The 15348-nt window shown below is 47.4% G+C and overlaps 6 protein-coding genes across 6 annotated transcripts; 3 read left to right on the top strand and 3 right to left on the bottom strand.

Moving 5' to 3' along the window:
- Positions 1-2671: 2671 nt before the first annotated feature.
- On the bottom strand, positions 2672-3432 carry F5891DRAFT_589006 (uncharacterized protein). Its single transcript, XM_041372383.1, has 2 exons — positions 3425-3432; positions 2672-3376 (listed from the first exon to the last, which is right to left on the bottom strand). Exon 2 carries the CDS (start codon positions 3293-3295, stop codon positions 2732-2734), a length of 564 nt encoding a protein of 187 aa, XP_041222173.1. The 5' UTR covers positions 3296-3376; positions 3425-3432; the 3' UTR covers positions 2672-2731.
- Positions 3433-4930: 1498 nt separating this feature from the next.
- On the top strand, positions 4931-7553 carry F5891DRAFT_1053459 (permease for cytosine/purines, uracil, thiamine, allantoin-domain-containing protein; the record flags this gene model as incomplete). Its single annotated transcript, XM_041362576.1, has 15 exons — positions 4931-5051; positions 5110-5386; positions 5447-5511; positions 5703-5912; positions 6050-6060; positions 6100-6205; positions 6256-6447; positions 6501-6714; positions 6767-6802; positions 6852-6856; positions 6921-6987; positions 7042-7179; positions 7234-7337; positions 7390-7448; positions 7498-7553. The coding sequence occupies exons 2-15, from the start codon at positions 5300-5302 to the stop codon at positions 7551-7553; spliced, it is 1350 nt and encodes a 449-aa protein (XP_041222172.1). The 5' UTR covers positions 4931-5051; positions 5110-5299.
- Positions 7554-7576: 23 nt separating this feature from the next.
- On the top strand, positions 7577-8671 carry F5891DRAFT_1246635 (Alpha/Beta hydrolase protein; the record flags this gene model as incomplete). Its single annotated transcript, XM_041369819.1, has 4 exons — positions 7577-7756; positions 7804-7940; positions 7990-8000; positions 8052-8671. Coding segments are annotated over 4 exons (849 nt in total), but the record flags the coding sequence as incomplete, so codon positions are not given.
- Positions 8672-9033: 362 nt separating this feature from the next.
- F5891DRAFT_588942 (WD40-repeat-containing domain protein) lies at positions 9034-11672 on the bottom strand. Its single transcript, XM_041372381.1, has 8 exons — positions 10650-11672; positions 10421-10597; positions 10204-10359; positions 10048-10155; positions 9848-9988; positions 9631-9793; positions 9469-9575; positions 9034-9409 (listed from the first exon to the last, which is right to left on the bottom strand). Exons 1-8 carry the CDS (start codon positions 11553-11555, stop codon positions 9146-9148), a joined length of 2022 nt encoding a protein of 673 aa, XP_041222170.1. The 5' UTR covers positions 11556-11672; the 3' UTR covers positions 9034-9145.
- A 1060-nt stretch (positions 11673-12732) lies between these two features.
- Positions 12733-13693, top strand: F5891DRAFT_983401 (proline-specific peptidase; the record flags this gene model as incomplete). Its single annotated transcript, XM_041377318.1, has 3 exons — positions 12733-13281; positions 13310-13383; positions 13441-13693. The coding sequence occupies 3 exons, from the start codon at positions 12733-12735 to the stop codon at positions 13691-13693; spliced, it is 876 nt and encodes a 291-aa protein (XP_041222169.1).
- Positions 13694-14134: 441 nt separating this feature from the next.
- F5891DRAFT_1053415 (squalene epoxidase-domain-containing protein) lies at positions 14135-14893 on the bottom strand (the record flags this gene model as incomplete). The annotated part of the gene is made up of 4 exons (XM_041362575.1): positions 14135-14292; positions 14433-14499; positions 14585-14642; positions 14689-14893. The coding sequence occupies 4 exons, from the start codon at positions 14891-14893 to the stop codon at positions 14242-14244; spliced, it is 381 nt and encodes a 126-aa protein (XP_041222168.1). The 3' UTR covers positions 14135-14241.
- Positions 14894-15348: the final 455 nt, after the last annotated feature.

The following is a 15348-nucleotide window of genomic DNA, read 5'->3' as shown; positions in this document are numbered from 1 at the left end:
TCGTGTTGGAATATCTGTGGAGTCCTTCACGGGAGATAATAGTCACTCACCCAAATCGTCTAGAATATCGAGAACTAGAGGAAGTATCGTAGAATCAATAGAGATCACTAAGAACATAAGATGAGTATGATTTTGCAGGCCAAGTAAGTCAAGCGATATGGGAACTTAGCAATGCTTTAGCTCGTCCCTGGCCTGCGCCACTTTCCAGCGCCCAGTAATGGGCACGACATGTACTCTCATCTCGACCAAACGCATAAAGAAGTATCTTTTTCACTCTGTGTCTAGCACAGTATCCACCTGATTCAAACGTGCGGATCAAATAAACATAAGGGTGCAGCAAAATCCGAGTGTTCGAATGCGCCTAACGTTCATTTGGATGGGTGACCTGTTCCGCCAGGAACACGAGAGCAAAGCAAGAGATAGGAAGGTGAGTGATACAGAAGGAGGAGGAGACAACACTAGAGATGAGCGCATGGAAGATCGTATTAATGTGAGTGTGGAGGAGTACCTGCAGGGACTGCTCCGAGTCAATTGGGTACCATGATGATTAATATTATGAGAGTCCTGCTAACGTGCAACCAATTTAAAGACGAGACAAAACAATCCGATCGACAGGCTGTTCGAATTCCAATGAGGGATCGAGATCGAAGACCAGAAGCTTCGAAGCGTGAGGAAAAGCGAAGGGGGCAGACCACGATGACAAATGGTGGGGAAAGCGGGGACAGGTCCGTCGAGCGAAATAAACGCGAGGGGTGTGCACATTATAATGGCAGAGCTTATCAACCACAGTTTGAGCTGATGAAAGAAGTAAAAAAAAACTAATGGATGCCGCCAAACATGCAATGAGCAACCCAGCAACCTGAAGAACCTTCTTGTCCTGCCCAACAGTTCTAGAATTGGGCGGAAGACTGGTACCAAGATCACAAACCGAGTGAGTTCGTCTCTGTCACTGACACTAAGGCTGACATGATCAGCAGGGGTATAACTGTTGAGCCGCAAATGTAATTCTCTAAAAGTACAACTCACCTTCAATTTCCATAGGAAGGATGTATTAATATTATAACAATCAAAAAAAAACATTACTACTTTTACTTGTCGTCCTCCTCAACCTCTACTTCGTTTTGCTTCCGTTTTGGGTACTCGAAGCATCCACAAATTGTTGATGCGGTTGTGAGTTGCCGGCCCGACAAGAAGACGCGTTCAACTGCTGAGCGTAGTGTTGCCGCAAGTCGACGCGGTGTGATGCGGTGCTAGCGAACTCGAACAAGTAAACGATTCGAGTTGTATCGAGTTACACACCAGTGCAACTAGCGAGTTCGGATGTTGTTCGGGAATTAAGTCCACCAATCAACGGGCTCAGATCTATCTCTTTCTGGTTTAGCAAGTCAAATTTATTGGCGCATAAATAGTTATATTTGGTAGAAACAGAATTATATATTTCTACAGTCATGACTCATCATGGCTACAATATCGTGAACGCTTGATGAGAAGGCTCGCTCGCACGGCACGGAGGAAGCCTGTATGGGTAAGATGTCGAGGGCGACTTTGTATGAGAGTGGATATACTCGTTCCGCATCCTAATCACGATTAGCGCCATGTGTGAAAACAATGAGTGCGAGACTTATGGGCATGTGCATGGTAGTACAAAACTCATGTGTAAAAAAGTAGAAATTTTTTGATTTTTTATGGACCGACGAAGTAAGTAGGGCAGACATATTGACAAGGTATAACGGCGAGGTGTAAAGCACTGGAGAAGTGCTCAAGATTGCATGAAATACTCGAGCTACAGTCGGCAAGATTATAGAGACTTACAGTAACATTGATAAGATACCAGGGAAGCTTATGGGAAAGTCTTCTCGATATGTCAATCACCAACTCGCAGTGCAACTCGATGTTTACACCGCATGGGGCAGTTGCCACGAGTTGCGTAAATTTCCGAGTCGAGTCGATGTTAACTCGATTCCAACTCACACCGGCGGCAACACTAGCTGAGCGGGGGTGTCCGTGGATAGAAACGGCAGTTGTTTGCCACCAGGCCTCAAAGCACTCCCACGCTGTGCATTTCGGAGCAGACATACATCCAAGTCCGCGTCAGATATGATCTCATTGTTTACTCTGCTCTGCAACTGACTCCTTTGACACTTACTATCAGTTACTTTCTATTCCAAACCTCTCCCGACGCTACCAACTCCTTTCTTTTTCCCACAACACTCTTGCTATCGGCGCACCATGTAGCAAATCGCTGACCATGAACAGGCCAACAAGCACTATCGCAATAAGGAACCGAGTGTGCAGCACCGTGGAGTTCCGAGCCTAGGAGAAGAATAGAGTTTTTCAGGCGGTATAGTGGCATGGTATGTTAATTCTCGCTATCGTAGATTCATCCTACACCGCCCATCACTCTGGTTTTCTAAGAACCGAGACCCACTCTCATCTTCCATTCACTGCCTTCCTTACTTTCATTCTTGTCGTGATTTGGTGCCTGCCATCGCATGCCCAGTACCTACCGCGACCTCACAACAACAAACACGATCCACCAACACCTACTACCAGCTATCACGCCTGCCCGGCCCTGCCGTTCACGCCCCGTACGATTACCCTCTCAATATAATATATTTGCCTCTTCATCGCCTTACACCCTCCAACAGTGGACCTCGGCACCAATTTCCGATCTTCAGCATATATGAATGTGTGCAATAGAGTCTCGGTCGAGATCAACCGCTCCCCACAATCACATATCCATTCTCAGCGCTCCGGCAGCTTTGTACCTTCCCATTGCATTCCATGCTCGACCCACTGCCTCCTGCAGCTTCCTACACCTTCCACTGCCTCCCGCGACTTTTTCATGACCTAGTACACGGAGTCCAGATTTTTGAACTAACATATTTAAGGGCCATAATGGTAGGACTACAAATGTATTACTACAGAGATAGCCATACCATGGCAAAAAAATGCCATGTAAATCATGCAGATTGACGATATGTACACTATCGCCGCACAAGGAAAACCGTATCCTTCTCCTTCGATGGACCCATCGAGGCGCTTTACGATTATATGGAGACCGGACAGCCATCTTGTTAGTTCCGCCTCTTCTATGGGTGCTCCTTGCAATATAAGTTACGGGGATACAGAGTGAACCCAACAGCAACCTGACAGTGCTACAAACACCAGTTAGGAGTCGCATGGAAACAGTCAGTGACGTACGGCGGATAGAGAATATACGAACAATGTATGGTGGTGTCTTAATACATTGTCGTATGAACGCTTGAAGTACCATCGAAGGATCGCTCTGCATGTGTTGAACTAATTCGTCCTAGTCTGAATCAGTTGCCTTCTACAACCATGCAGACGGGGATAGAATATCAAAATACTAGGGCTGTGACGGTGCTGATCAGTGATACGGGATATTAAAGGGCGAACATACCAGGTCAGGCATATCAGATAACTGGTCCCACGTCGGTCCTATACTTCGCTTCCGAGTTGGACAAGATTCTCAAATGTGGAGCAACGTGAAGAATCGGCCTAGTAATGAGTCGCACATCCTGTACTGCAGAAAAAAAATGAGAGTTGATATAGTGTTAGGCAGCACATAGGATTTCCCCTTGATATCACTCTGAACAAAGTTAAATACACCTGGGCCAAGCAAAAACAGAGCGACATACCATTAACGGTGATTGGAACGTTTATGCGAACCTAGAGCTTTCAATCCGCATGAACCCTGCTGTTATACAAAAGACCTGCGCAAACAAGCACCGATGACGTAGTCGGTCGTTTCGTACGGAAGTTGGTATGAATAATGCAGGCGAGATTTTGTATACAAGTCTTTTGTGTATCATAGATGCTGAGTCAAAGTGCAAGTGCGAGGAAAGAGAACTGAATTAGAAAAGCAAAAAAATGCACGTTGAGATGCTCACAATCACTAGAGAGTAGCGAGATTTTCACCTCAACGACATCACATGAGGTTTGGATGAATCGAACCATCAAATAGTGTGACCAGTGTTCCATAGTCGTCAAGTGTAAGGTGTCGATGATGTACTCGACAAGGGTGCAATTCAAGGCAACATCGATTTCGCCTGTACATGTAGTATGTATATACATTGGCAACGGCTCATGCTGTCAAGATCCTCATTAGCAGCGATAAAACTGGCGGAAACGTTGCAAACCTTTCAACCAGAAGGCGCATTCTCTGGAATAGTAAGTTGAGCCTTTTGTATCGGGAAGATCTGCGATGAAGGAAAGCTATGTCGAAGGAATGAGCATGGAGATCGCATGATAGATTTTGGACATTTAGTGCAACTTGAAAGCTTGATATTCCAGGAGAGGCATCAACGTTAACTGACATAATTACAGAATCTCATGATGAACGGACCTGAACGACACCTGATCACTCTGTGGGAATAATAATGAAGGGTCGACCCGAATCGTCACTTGTCACAGTAGAGTCCCAATATTGCCGAATGTCTTCTATCAGTTTTGCCCAGGACAAACGTTATCGACAGATTGCTTGCGCTTGTACAAAAGATAAGTACTAAGTCCTTGAATCTCGATTGGGAGCTACCGACAAGCATCTGAGTACTGTTCAGGATAGAAGACTACTTAACCACGGTTGATCATTGTAAGTACCGTGAGTCCGTGACGTCCCCCGGGCACGACTTGTCTCGCAAACTTTGCATGTGGACGTCTTGTTTCGAGGGATGAGAGGTAAGTATCTCTATCTCACTCCAACCGGAGTGCTTAAGGTGTATTGCGTTCCCTAGGAAAATCTGGATATCTCGGCTCTCGAGTCTTCCCCTTGGCATGAGTCATAAAATGTCCGATCCCCACTTTAAGGCCCAAGAACAGACACATAGCCAGTAGTAGGCGACCCTATCGTCTTTGTTCGCTTATTCCACCCTAGCAATTATCGCTGCAATATCTTTGGGATCCCGGCTAATGCTAGATTTCATCTTCTTGACCAGCATGAAACACTTCAAAAACCACCGCAGTTTTTTCTCTCTCTGGGAGGTGCCGTGAAGCGGCATTCTCCACCTTCACGTCGTGCGCGTGACAAAGTGATACTCATTGGTTTACCTCATTTGCCACCGCGAGATGCTGATTCTGTGACATTAGGCACGCCATGATATGAGAATCTACGACCTTGTTCCCAAGCTTCTATTAGCGACCGCTGTAGAAGGCATACATTTTACCCTGTATAGAAGATTCATTCAGTCAGTTTGACACTTCAGGGAAGATAAGAGGATGGTGTTAAATACGTGTACTTTGCACTTTTGTGCCTGGAGTCTACGACCTATCGCAACTGATGGACTTTGGAAGACGATTGGTCAAAGCGCTCGAGGTTCCCCATACTCGAGAAGAGCGTGCTCCTTCCGACCTGCAATCTGTTTCGGTGAGTCTCAAGTTCTGATGACTAGGTTTCGCAGTTTAGGCTTACTGCATGGTCCCTCAGAGCGACGATCTACTGCCAGTTCCAATAGAGGAAAGAACATGGACTGCATTCAGTTATGTCGCTTTGTGAGGGCTGCAATGTGTTAGATTGACTGCACGACTAACACACTTATCGGCCAGCTGGGCGAGCACATCAGTGAGTAGTAAATCATCACAATAACACAGAACGCTTATGAAGCTCTACTCGCAGATCAATGTTGGAACGTTAGTTGCAAATCTTCAGCTTGTAGTATGACCTCATACAGGTTCTCCGATAGTTGGATGATAACTTCTAGCATGATCGTCATGGGCATGTCGTGGTGGCAAGCCTGGCTGACTATCTGGATTGGTTATGGTGTGATGACGCCGTTTATTGTCCTGTTGGGCCGACCGGGTGCTGTATTTCATGTTACCTTCCCTGTCGTCAACCGTGCCGGCTTCGGAATATTTGGAGGTTTGTGTATATTCAATAGAGCGACGATGGCATGGTAGGTACGATGTCTTTTGCGCCGTGCTGTACTCACTTCATTGCAGTATCTGGTACGGAGTGCAATCAATTATTGGCGGTTCATGCGTCTTAATGATGCTCCGTGCAATTTGGCCAAGTGTTAATCATATCCGTGAGTTTAATGATGAGTTGGTCCTTCGTGATCTGATATATCTTATGCGACGAAGCAAATTCCATGCCCTTGTCCTCTGGCACTAATACCAGGGATTTCATGTGCTTCCTCATTTTTTGGGTTATATCTTTGCCCTTCATATGGCCTCCCGTGCACACAATGTACGTTCAGAGAAGTTCATTCGGACGAATTATTGATGAGCTTGCAACAGTCGTCACTTCTTCACGTTCAAGACGATCGTCGCGCCCATTGCCTGTCTCATCTTTATGATTTGGTGCATCGTCAAGGCAAAAGGTGTTGGACCGATTGTCAAACAGCCGGCAACTATCCATGGCTCCGAACTGGCATGGGCCATGATCAGTAGTGTTGGTATATATATCAGTCACCTCATAACATTGACGACGTATGCCTGCTATGCTTTCATGTATTATCTCCATAATCTTACCATATTTGCAGAAACGCGCCAGATTTTGGGTCACGGACGAAGACTCCATCTGCACCAGTCATTTCCCAGCTCTGGTCCATCCCCTTCTCTTATGGTTTAGTCTGTCTCTTTGGTGTGATCGTCAGCTCATCGTCACAAACAATCTATGGGCAAGTAATTTGGTCACCCGTGGATTTGCTAGGAGTGTTCTTGGACGATGACCCATCCCCTGCCACTCGATTTGGTGTGAGTATGAACAATGCAAGGTTGTTTTGCGCTGACGAGAAGGTCATTATAGGTCTGGTTCATCGCCTTCTCTTTCATCATAGCTCAGGTAGGCATCATATTGACTTCCTTGAAGATCTAATCTTGATTGATCTCAGATAGGGTATGTAGTGGATGCACGAGTCGCTGTTATAGCTCATGCTTTGTACTACCCTGCCCATTTACAGAACGAACATCTGCGCTAACTCGGTCAGTGCGGGTTGTGATCTGACGGCGCTATTTCCACGTTTCGTCGTAAATCGTTTACTTCATGCATTGATTTCAGGAAGTATCTATTTTTCATCACAGAACATCAGACGCGGCGGGTATATATCAGCCATTGTCGGACTTTTCATGTGTCCCTGGAACCTAGTATCAAGCAGCAGCCGTTTTTCCTCCTATGTGTCTGCGTACTCAGTCTTCCTTAGCGCGATCGCGGGAGTTATGGTGTGTGCACCTGGATCTGGATTGTATTCTATTTTAGACTGAATATGCCTCTAGGCCACTGAATACTGGTCTGTGCGCAAGGGCCATCATAACGTCGCTGACTCGAACGTCACCCGCAAAGGAAGTTGGTATTGGTACAATTATGGTTTCAACCCCAGGTCTGTGGAAGACTAGAAACGTTGGCTCTCCATCGCTCACTTGAGTTTAAAGAGCGTACGCAGCATACGTGGCAGGCATTGCTATCAATGTGGTGGGGTTCGCTGGGGATAGTACGTCCCTTTAGTTTGTATCTTGCTTGCGGTACTCATAGTTCCATAGCTGGAACACCCGTACCAGCTGCTGCGACTCACATATTCGACTTGTATATATTATAACTCATCATGGTCGTCCATGTCTGATTAAAAAAACGTCTAGAGTCTCCAAGTTCGTGACATCGTCTGACGGTTGCAAAATCTTTGCTGAAGGCGTCGGCAACCTCGAGGGTCCAACTATCGTTTTGGTTCACGGCTTAGGATTATCCACAGTCGTATTCAACAACCTTTTCAAAGACGATCAGCTACTTGCCAAAGTTTATCTGGTAGGTGAACCATACTGTTTTTCGAGCCATATTTTTAAATCTTGCAGGTGAGATATGACATGAGAAGTCATGGCAGAAGCGGCAGACCCGTGAACCAGAGTGACTATTCCTCCCAGAATTTCGCAGCAGATTTCATGGCTGTTGTTGAGGGATTTAACCGTCAGAAACCTTATTTACTCGGCTGGTGAGTGGACAAATGGCATTCTGTCAGCGATTCTGATGATGATTTCCAGGAGTCTAGGGGGTCAGTTAGTTGTGTAGGGGAATATTCTTACTTCTAACAACATTCGTTTAGGAACTGTTGCGACAGATATCTGCACCCACTGTCCCGCAGGCTATGTGTCGGGCATCATCTACGTGTCCGCGCTTCCTTACATCGGAGCGATCATGATGGACTTGGCAAAAGACTTCCTTAAAAACCTTCGTCCAAGACTCGTTGCACAGGATGTGGCTGATGCGCTTCAAGCAAAAATTGACTTTGTCAATTCCTCAATCAATTATTGTAACGCTTCGAACTGGGACGACCGCTTACTTTGGGTTGGAGCATTCAGTCACCTGAATGCCAACGATATATTGAACGCTATGTCGCGGCAGCAAGATCCAGAACCGCTTTTGGCTGCGGGGAGGGAGGGATTGAGATTGCTTCATCTATACGGAGATGCTGATCAACAACTGGACAACGCGGTCGCCGAGGCACAAGTAAGCCAGCATTTCATTAGCAGGAAAGTTGTTGTCATCAAGGGTGGAAGTCACGCGTTATTTTATGAATTCCAAGACCAGGTTGTCGAGGAAGTTCTTGCGTTTGTTACCGAGTAGGTTGCATGCCACCGCTGCGAGTTATGGACCGTCAAAACTCCGTGCTGTATTACTTGACAATAGAATGATGCCGCTAAAGACTTGAACCGCTGTACGTCCTGCTACTGTACAGTTTGTACAGTCAACAAGAGATGTTTGAATGCAGAATGGATCTGGTTGGACACGCGCACGATATCTCACATTCAGCGACTGCGCAAGTCAAGCTTTACAGATGGAGGATGGGAGGTTCATATTGGTTGCGGAGGAGAATCTCTCTAAATAATCTCAAGGATGTACTGATCAATCAATCACCTATCAATAAAATACTGCTTCAAGTCGATAAAGATACCATAACAAGATCGACGATATGACTGAAGTATTCGAGAGACACTCAAAAACCTACTAGCAGCAGACACAGGACTTTCCGCCTCCATGTTCGCCAGGGTCTGTATGTACTGCTACTGCTTGTTGGTGTGGTTGCTGCTGCTGCTGCGTGTCAGTGTCCGGTTCGGCAGTATCGAAATATTCATCAGGTACGATGTCCGGGTCTGGGCCAGGAGCACCCGCAGCAATATGACGCTGTAGATCTACGCATCAGAAAACCAGGATACGCTGATAAGAATCGACCTGGTCCACCTCTTTAGCCTTCGTGAATGGAACATCGACAACGGGCGGCGTTGCATGATGGGGTGACCGGGAGAATAGGTGTCGTAAATCAGTTTTGATGGTGGTGGTGACAGCGACTGGTGGTGAGGTGGTGGGTGGTGCAGGAGCAGGAGCTTCCTGAGGCCTCCTCGTCATAGCAAGTCTGAATCTTTTGAGGCGCCCAGGGCGTTGTTGAAGTCTTGGCCTGGAAATCTGAGAATGCTGTGATGAAGTATGAGGGAGAGAACAGAAGGATACGCCCTTGCACGCACTTGATGCGTTCCATAGAAGAAACTGGGATCTGCATCGTAGCCATCTTGCTCTTGCCCGGGGATCTCTGCCTGCATCGCAGCGAGCGTGCTGCATTTATCCTTGAACTCTGAGTGACGTGCGGATGAGCATGATAGTCGTGGGTGACATGATGGAAGACTTGCCGTTGGACCAATCAAGACAGCTGGCCTTCGCGATGTCGTTGATGGCGTCCATCATGGATTTGTGTGCTTCCAGGGCTTCGTCGAGTTTACCTGCCGAAAGAAATGCCTGGCACCGTTTCTGGTGTGTAGTGAGCAACAAGGACTGGAGATCCCAGCCGAAGAGCTGGACAAAGCGCTAGGTTATGACAAGCATTATGTACACATCATGTCGACGCACCACGGTCAAGTCCTCGTACATTTGAGGCATGAATTTTGATGAGAAAGCGCCTGAGTTGACAGCGGTGGTGAAGTAATCAGCGGCTTCGTCGTAACGCGCGCCATCGAAAGCTTTGATTCTGAGCTGAACACGTAGATATGTCTATTGTGCGAGTTGAAAAGATCAGGATTGATGATCGAGTGTGGCCACATGATACTCACCTCCACGACACGACACGCGAGAGGATCGACATTGGGACAAGCGGCAGCTAGGTCTTTGATGAGCAGCATTGCTTCCTCGTGTTGATCTGCGCTGAAGAGTACGATAGCCTGGAATACAAGATGAGGCAGAGAGCATGGGAGACGAATTGAATTTACCTTGATCAATAGAAGAAATTGGTTTGTTTCCGAATTTTGGTTGGTGAACATGGATGCGACGTCGAATGCTATCCTTGCTTCCCGGACGTGACCTTTTCCGCAGAGGGCGATGCCTTTAGAGATAAAGCCTACCAATGATGGCCGAATGTTGATGGACTACGTTACGGATTAAAGTTAGCCTTTCGTAAAAGGGCCATGATAGGTCAGCCCATCTCACCTGGATTGCATCATCAAGAGCATGGTCCCACTCGTGCTTCCGGGCCATGACGAATGAACGATTAGCATATGAAATAACGTCGTCGGCGTTGATGTGGATCTCTTGAGTGAGGAGTTCTTCAGCGAAAGACAAGTCCCCAGTTAGACATGCATCGCGGGCTGTTGTGATGTCCAGGATCTGTACGAAGGATGCTCGAATTGCGTTATGAGAGTCAGAAATGGAAACTTGCCTTTGAATGAGCATCCTTCGGTATTGCCCACTCTGAGATCTTTTTATCAGGACCTCCGCTGATGATGTGCTTGCCGTCCACAGAGAACGTGACACATGTCGTGGCGGATGAATGCCGGGATACGGCGATGGTTCGTTGATCTGAGAGCCGCCAGAGACGGATATCCTTGTCTTCAGATGCAGAAGCGACGAGCGTGTCAGTGGGATGAATGGCAATGGCGTTGATACGACCAGTGTGGCCTTCGTAGGCATGACCGACCTGCTGCCAGGTTGATGTGTCCCACTCCAATATGGAATTTCTGCCTCCTGAAAGAATGCGTGTACCATCGGGCGTCCACGCGAGTGACAGGCTCTGACCTGTCAAAGATGCGACTTGTTCCCTTGTGCCTGGATTATAAATTTGGATATTCTCGTCTGTTGCGATGGCAAGAAGTTCACCAGAAGGCGAATATCGAACGCAGAAGACCAAACTGCCACACTCGATTGGATCTCCTTGCATCTGCCACGTTTTGGTACTCCAAAACTTAACTGTGTAGTCCCATGAACCAGTGGCCAGCACCATTCCATTCGGAGAAAAATCCACCGAGGTGATATTTCCGGAGTGGGCTTCAATGGGTTGGGTGATGGATTCGCCAGTTTCTCCGTCCCAGGCGATGACTTCTCCACCATAATCACCACTTGCTATTATTTGACCATTTCGTGACACCGCCAATGCCAGCACCCCCCTGCTATGCCCTTCCATCTTCTTCAACACAACACCTGTCTCCAAGTCCCAAAGACGAAGTGTCTTGTCGTCCGAGCCCGTAATCATTCGTCGTTTATCCGGGAACACTGCGACTGCATTTATGAGCGCCTCGTGATCTTCAAAAGTTCGAATGGGTGTGGTGCTTGGAATGAGCTGTGACATTTTACTGGAGGCTGATGGTGTTGAGCACGGCCGAGGGATTGTGGGTGTCTTTCTCTAAGTTACAGAAGTGCGTGTATTGTGCGTTTCTATGTTGCTTCACCACGCTAACCATCCTCGTTTCCATAGACGCCCAAGACACGAGGCAGTTCACCATCATCGTCTGCTCCCAACCAGTCATAACCGACTGCACTGGTTACATGCGTCCGACATTTGTCTTCACAGTTTCAAGCCCTACCAAGATATCAAGCGAGTATCACACCTCTCCAATAAACTTTCAAGCTCGAGTCTTATGCCTCATGACCGCTCACCTTACAGCTCGCTGTAGACTAGTATAAAGTATGTGCATGTCTTGGTGCGTCTCGATTGTTGTTCCCCGTCAGGAAGGGAACGTTTCCAGTACTGTGCACCAAGAAGATTAAGCTTAATTTCAACAGATCCAGCGGAGGTAAGGCCTCTATATGTGATGGTACAATGCTAACTTGAACTCAAAGGTTACGGGCGGAGGATCCGGAGACGCGCACAATTTGGGATAAGGTTTCGATCTGTGTCGATCATAGTGCGCTCACCAGTCTTTCTGTTGGCACTACATATACACGGTGTCAACGCTTCGGACTTCAATATTATTCAATGAAAGTGATTGTGTCACACTCGGCGAATTCCCACAACAGTATGTAGATATAGGACTACTGACCTTTGAGCAATTCCGAGGTTTCTCCATTTCTGTTTCACACTGCGTACATTTCAAGCGAATCCTGCGTTCGTTTTGAGGTATCGGTACTTGCTAGAGCACGGAAAGTATCCTGCTCTGAATCAATCACACATATGATGGCATTTGGAATCGCAGAAGAGTCATTCGTGTCAGTCATGTCTTCGCAAAGGCTGTTGGCAAGCTGCAGGAGATATTTTGGGTGCAATGAACCGTGGTACTGTAATTGATTATCTGCAACGTGAAGCGCCGAAGTACTCCCTATTATGGACGTCACGTTCGTAACGAGCAGACCTCGGCCTCCGTCTTATTTGCAATCTAGGACCTTTTCGCCGATTCCACATGGCCAATTGAAGCGACCCATATATCCCGCGTTTTAAGATCTCATGTCTCTCACACAACTGCTATATTAACGAGCCTCATTTGATACACTAATGCCTATCATTCCAGATAACGCCCCCTACCCCACTGATGAATAGTACCACGGGCACCGTCGACTTCAAAGTCGGTGACGAGACATACCAAACGTGGTACAACGTCGTTGGTGACCTCAAGTCAGGCAAACGACCACTTATCACACTTCATGGAGCTCCCGGGATGTCTCACATCTACATGATATCGCATACCGAGATCTATTCTCTATACGGCATCCCAGTCATCTTCTACGATCAACTCGGCATCGGAAAATCCACCCATCTTCGCGACAAACCCGCCGAATTCTGGACCCCAGAACTATTCATGGACGAACTCGACAACCTTCTCCTGCAGCTTGGTGTCGAGAGTGACTTTGATCTTCTGGGGCACTCGTGGGGAGGGATGCTGGCTGCTGACTATGTCGCCCAGCGCCAACCTCCCGGCCTCCACCGTCTAGTCATATCCAGCTCTCCACCCTCGGAGAAACTGTGGGACGAGAGTATGCTGGGATATCTGGAAGCTTTTCCGGCAGAGTTTAAGGAGATGGTGTTGAAACACGAGAGAGAAGGCACCGTCTCTTCGGCGGAGTACCAAGCAGCCATCCAAGTCTTTCATGAACAAGCACACATGCCAGACAATGCCCTGGCCCGAAGAGCTGGTTGCTTCGTTTGCTTCCGTAGAAGAAGATCCCACCGTGTCGAATGCCATGTAAGCATCTCAACCACTTGAATTCCGGAGGACTCTGACCTCAGACCTGAAATTCAGGTCAGGGACCACACAGTTCCACTCGACTGGTTCATTGAGAACTTGGTCAGTGATCGACCGCCTTCATCGTATTCCATGCCCTACACTCGTCACGAACGGGCCCGAAGAGGGAGCTCAGGACTACGTGATTGCTCCTTTCATCGAGAAAATACCTAAAGTTAAGTGGGTCAGGTTTGCGAAGAGTCATATTGCGTTCTTCGAGGATAGGGATTATTACTTCAAGGCTATCGGTGATTTCTTGAGGGTGGACTGACAGCGTTCGTTTCGTTGGAATTTGACCTTCGGAAGTGTCCATTACTCGTCTCGGGGAATGTTTATAACCAATACATACGAGAACATACCCGATGCTGCCCGCTGAGTAAGATTGGTGGTAAGACCATGATATGGGAAGAGTGTTATTTGTATACCTAACATATCCCTGCCACACCAAGGTTCATTTCCGTTTCGCATTATGACCATGTTGGAGCTCGATCCAATGCTGATGAAACAGCCGTCAACGGAATGTCGAGAACTAAGGTTTGAAGTTACCTGCAAATCACTTCACGTCGACATCGACATCAAATAACACCTATCAATGATGATGTCGACACGATTTGCGAGTGTCAACCGTTGTGGCGTCCAACATTAGGCCTTATATCAGTTGTTAATCACGCTTTATGCCAGTTGCCTAGACTTGGCAGCGTGCGAGTCAGAAGAATAAGTCAATCATAGGTGATGCAGTACATGAGGCATAATATTGAGAGTCTTTATTGCTAGGCGTTCCATCAGTCGAACTATTGTAAACTCATCTATGTCCCAAGATCACATTTCTGCCCACATCACCGGCCCCATCACGACACCTATAGTCCATATCTAAACCATGAAAATTAGTCAACATGTTCCAAAACACTTATTAAATGAACTTACGACGTTCAGCGCTTTAATCCAAAAGCAACGGGTATTCGTAAAATCGCGGAGCGGATTTATTCCCAGGTCTAGGATGGGTGAACAACACCCAGATGGAGAATACCACCATAGGTGATCGAATTGCGTGCCAGCAATGACGGAGATTTCAGGATCCTAAACCAGATCAGCACGATCGTGACGATCATCGATATATGCATTACTGACCCGGCTGCTAATGACATGGGTTCGTCAGGAATACTTGGCACCTTTCCCGTAAAACTTGAATGCTCCTTCCTGCATAATGTCAAACGCCTCGCCTACGATCATAAGCCTTCAAGCATTCGACGGCTGATATCGACGTACCATGGGCCGCGAATATCCCAGCCCAGCTCATGCTCATGGCATTGATAGTGGATGCGAGCGGTTTTCTCATGTGGTGCCACTTCCTGAGGACAGCCGAGATGTCATCCCAGTCGCCAAAGCTCTCGACGTGGGCCAGAAGATCAGAGAGGATCACTACGTCATTCAATGCGACCGTCATTCCACCCGCAGTTAGCGGGTGACGCATATTCAATGAATCTCCGAGCAGAAACACGCCTGCCTTGCTACGTTCTCCTTGCTTTGTGGGCGGAAGATAATAATGCGGCGCTCGTCGCACACGCGACGTTTCTAGAGCATTGAGAATAGGCGCGCGGATCGACAATGGAAGCTGAGGAACAACGACACGCAGTATATGCTCCTGCAATATTGATGGTAAGTGGGGGCGATCACGACCGCACAATAAAGCAGAATTACGAACCTTGAGATCTGGCGGCGACTCCTTCAATTCGACCAGCATACGATACTCATTGTTGGGAAGCTCAAAAAGGATGACCGGTCCAGCGCCTTTCAGTACAAACATAGGTGGCATACTGAGGCACTGGCAGCTTCAGGTCTTTCAAAATCAGACCTGCCAAGTAACCCCTTTGCGAAGGCTTATACGGCATGCTTCCGAGGACGGCAGTTCTGAACTTGGATGAGGAG

Source organism: Suillus fuscotomentosus, assembly GCF_016647785.1.
Source record: "Suillus fuscotomentosus strain FC203 chromosome Unknown F5891scaffold_54, whole genome shotgun sequence".
NCBI classification, from domain to species: domain Eukaryota; kingdom Fungi; phylum Basidiomycota; class Agaricomycetes; order Boletales; family Suillaceae; genus Suillus; species Suillus fuscotomentosus.
Note: the sequence above shows the minus strand (reverse complement) of the source record. Positions and strands in the feature narration are given on the sequence as shown.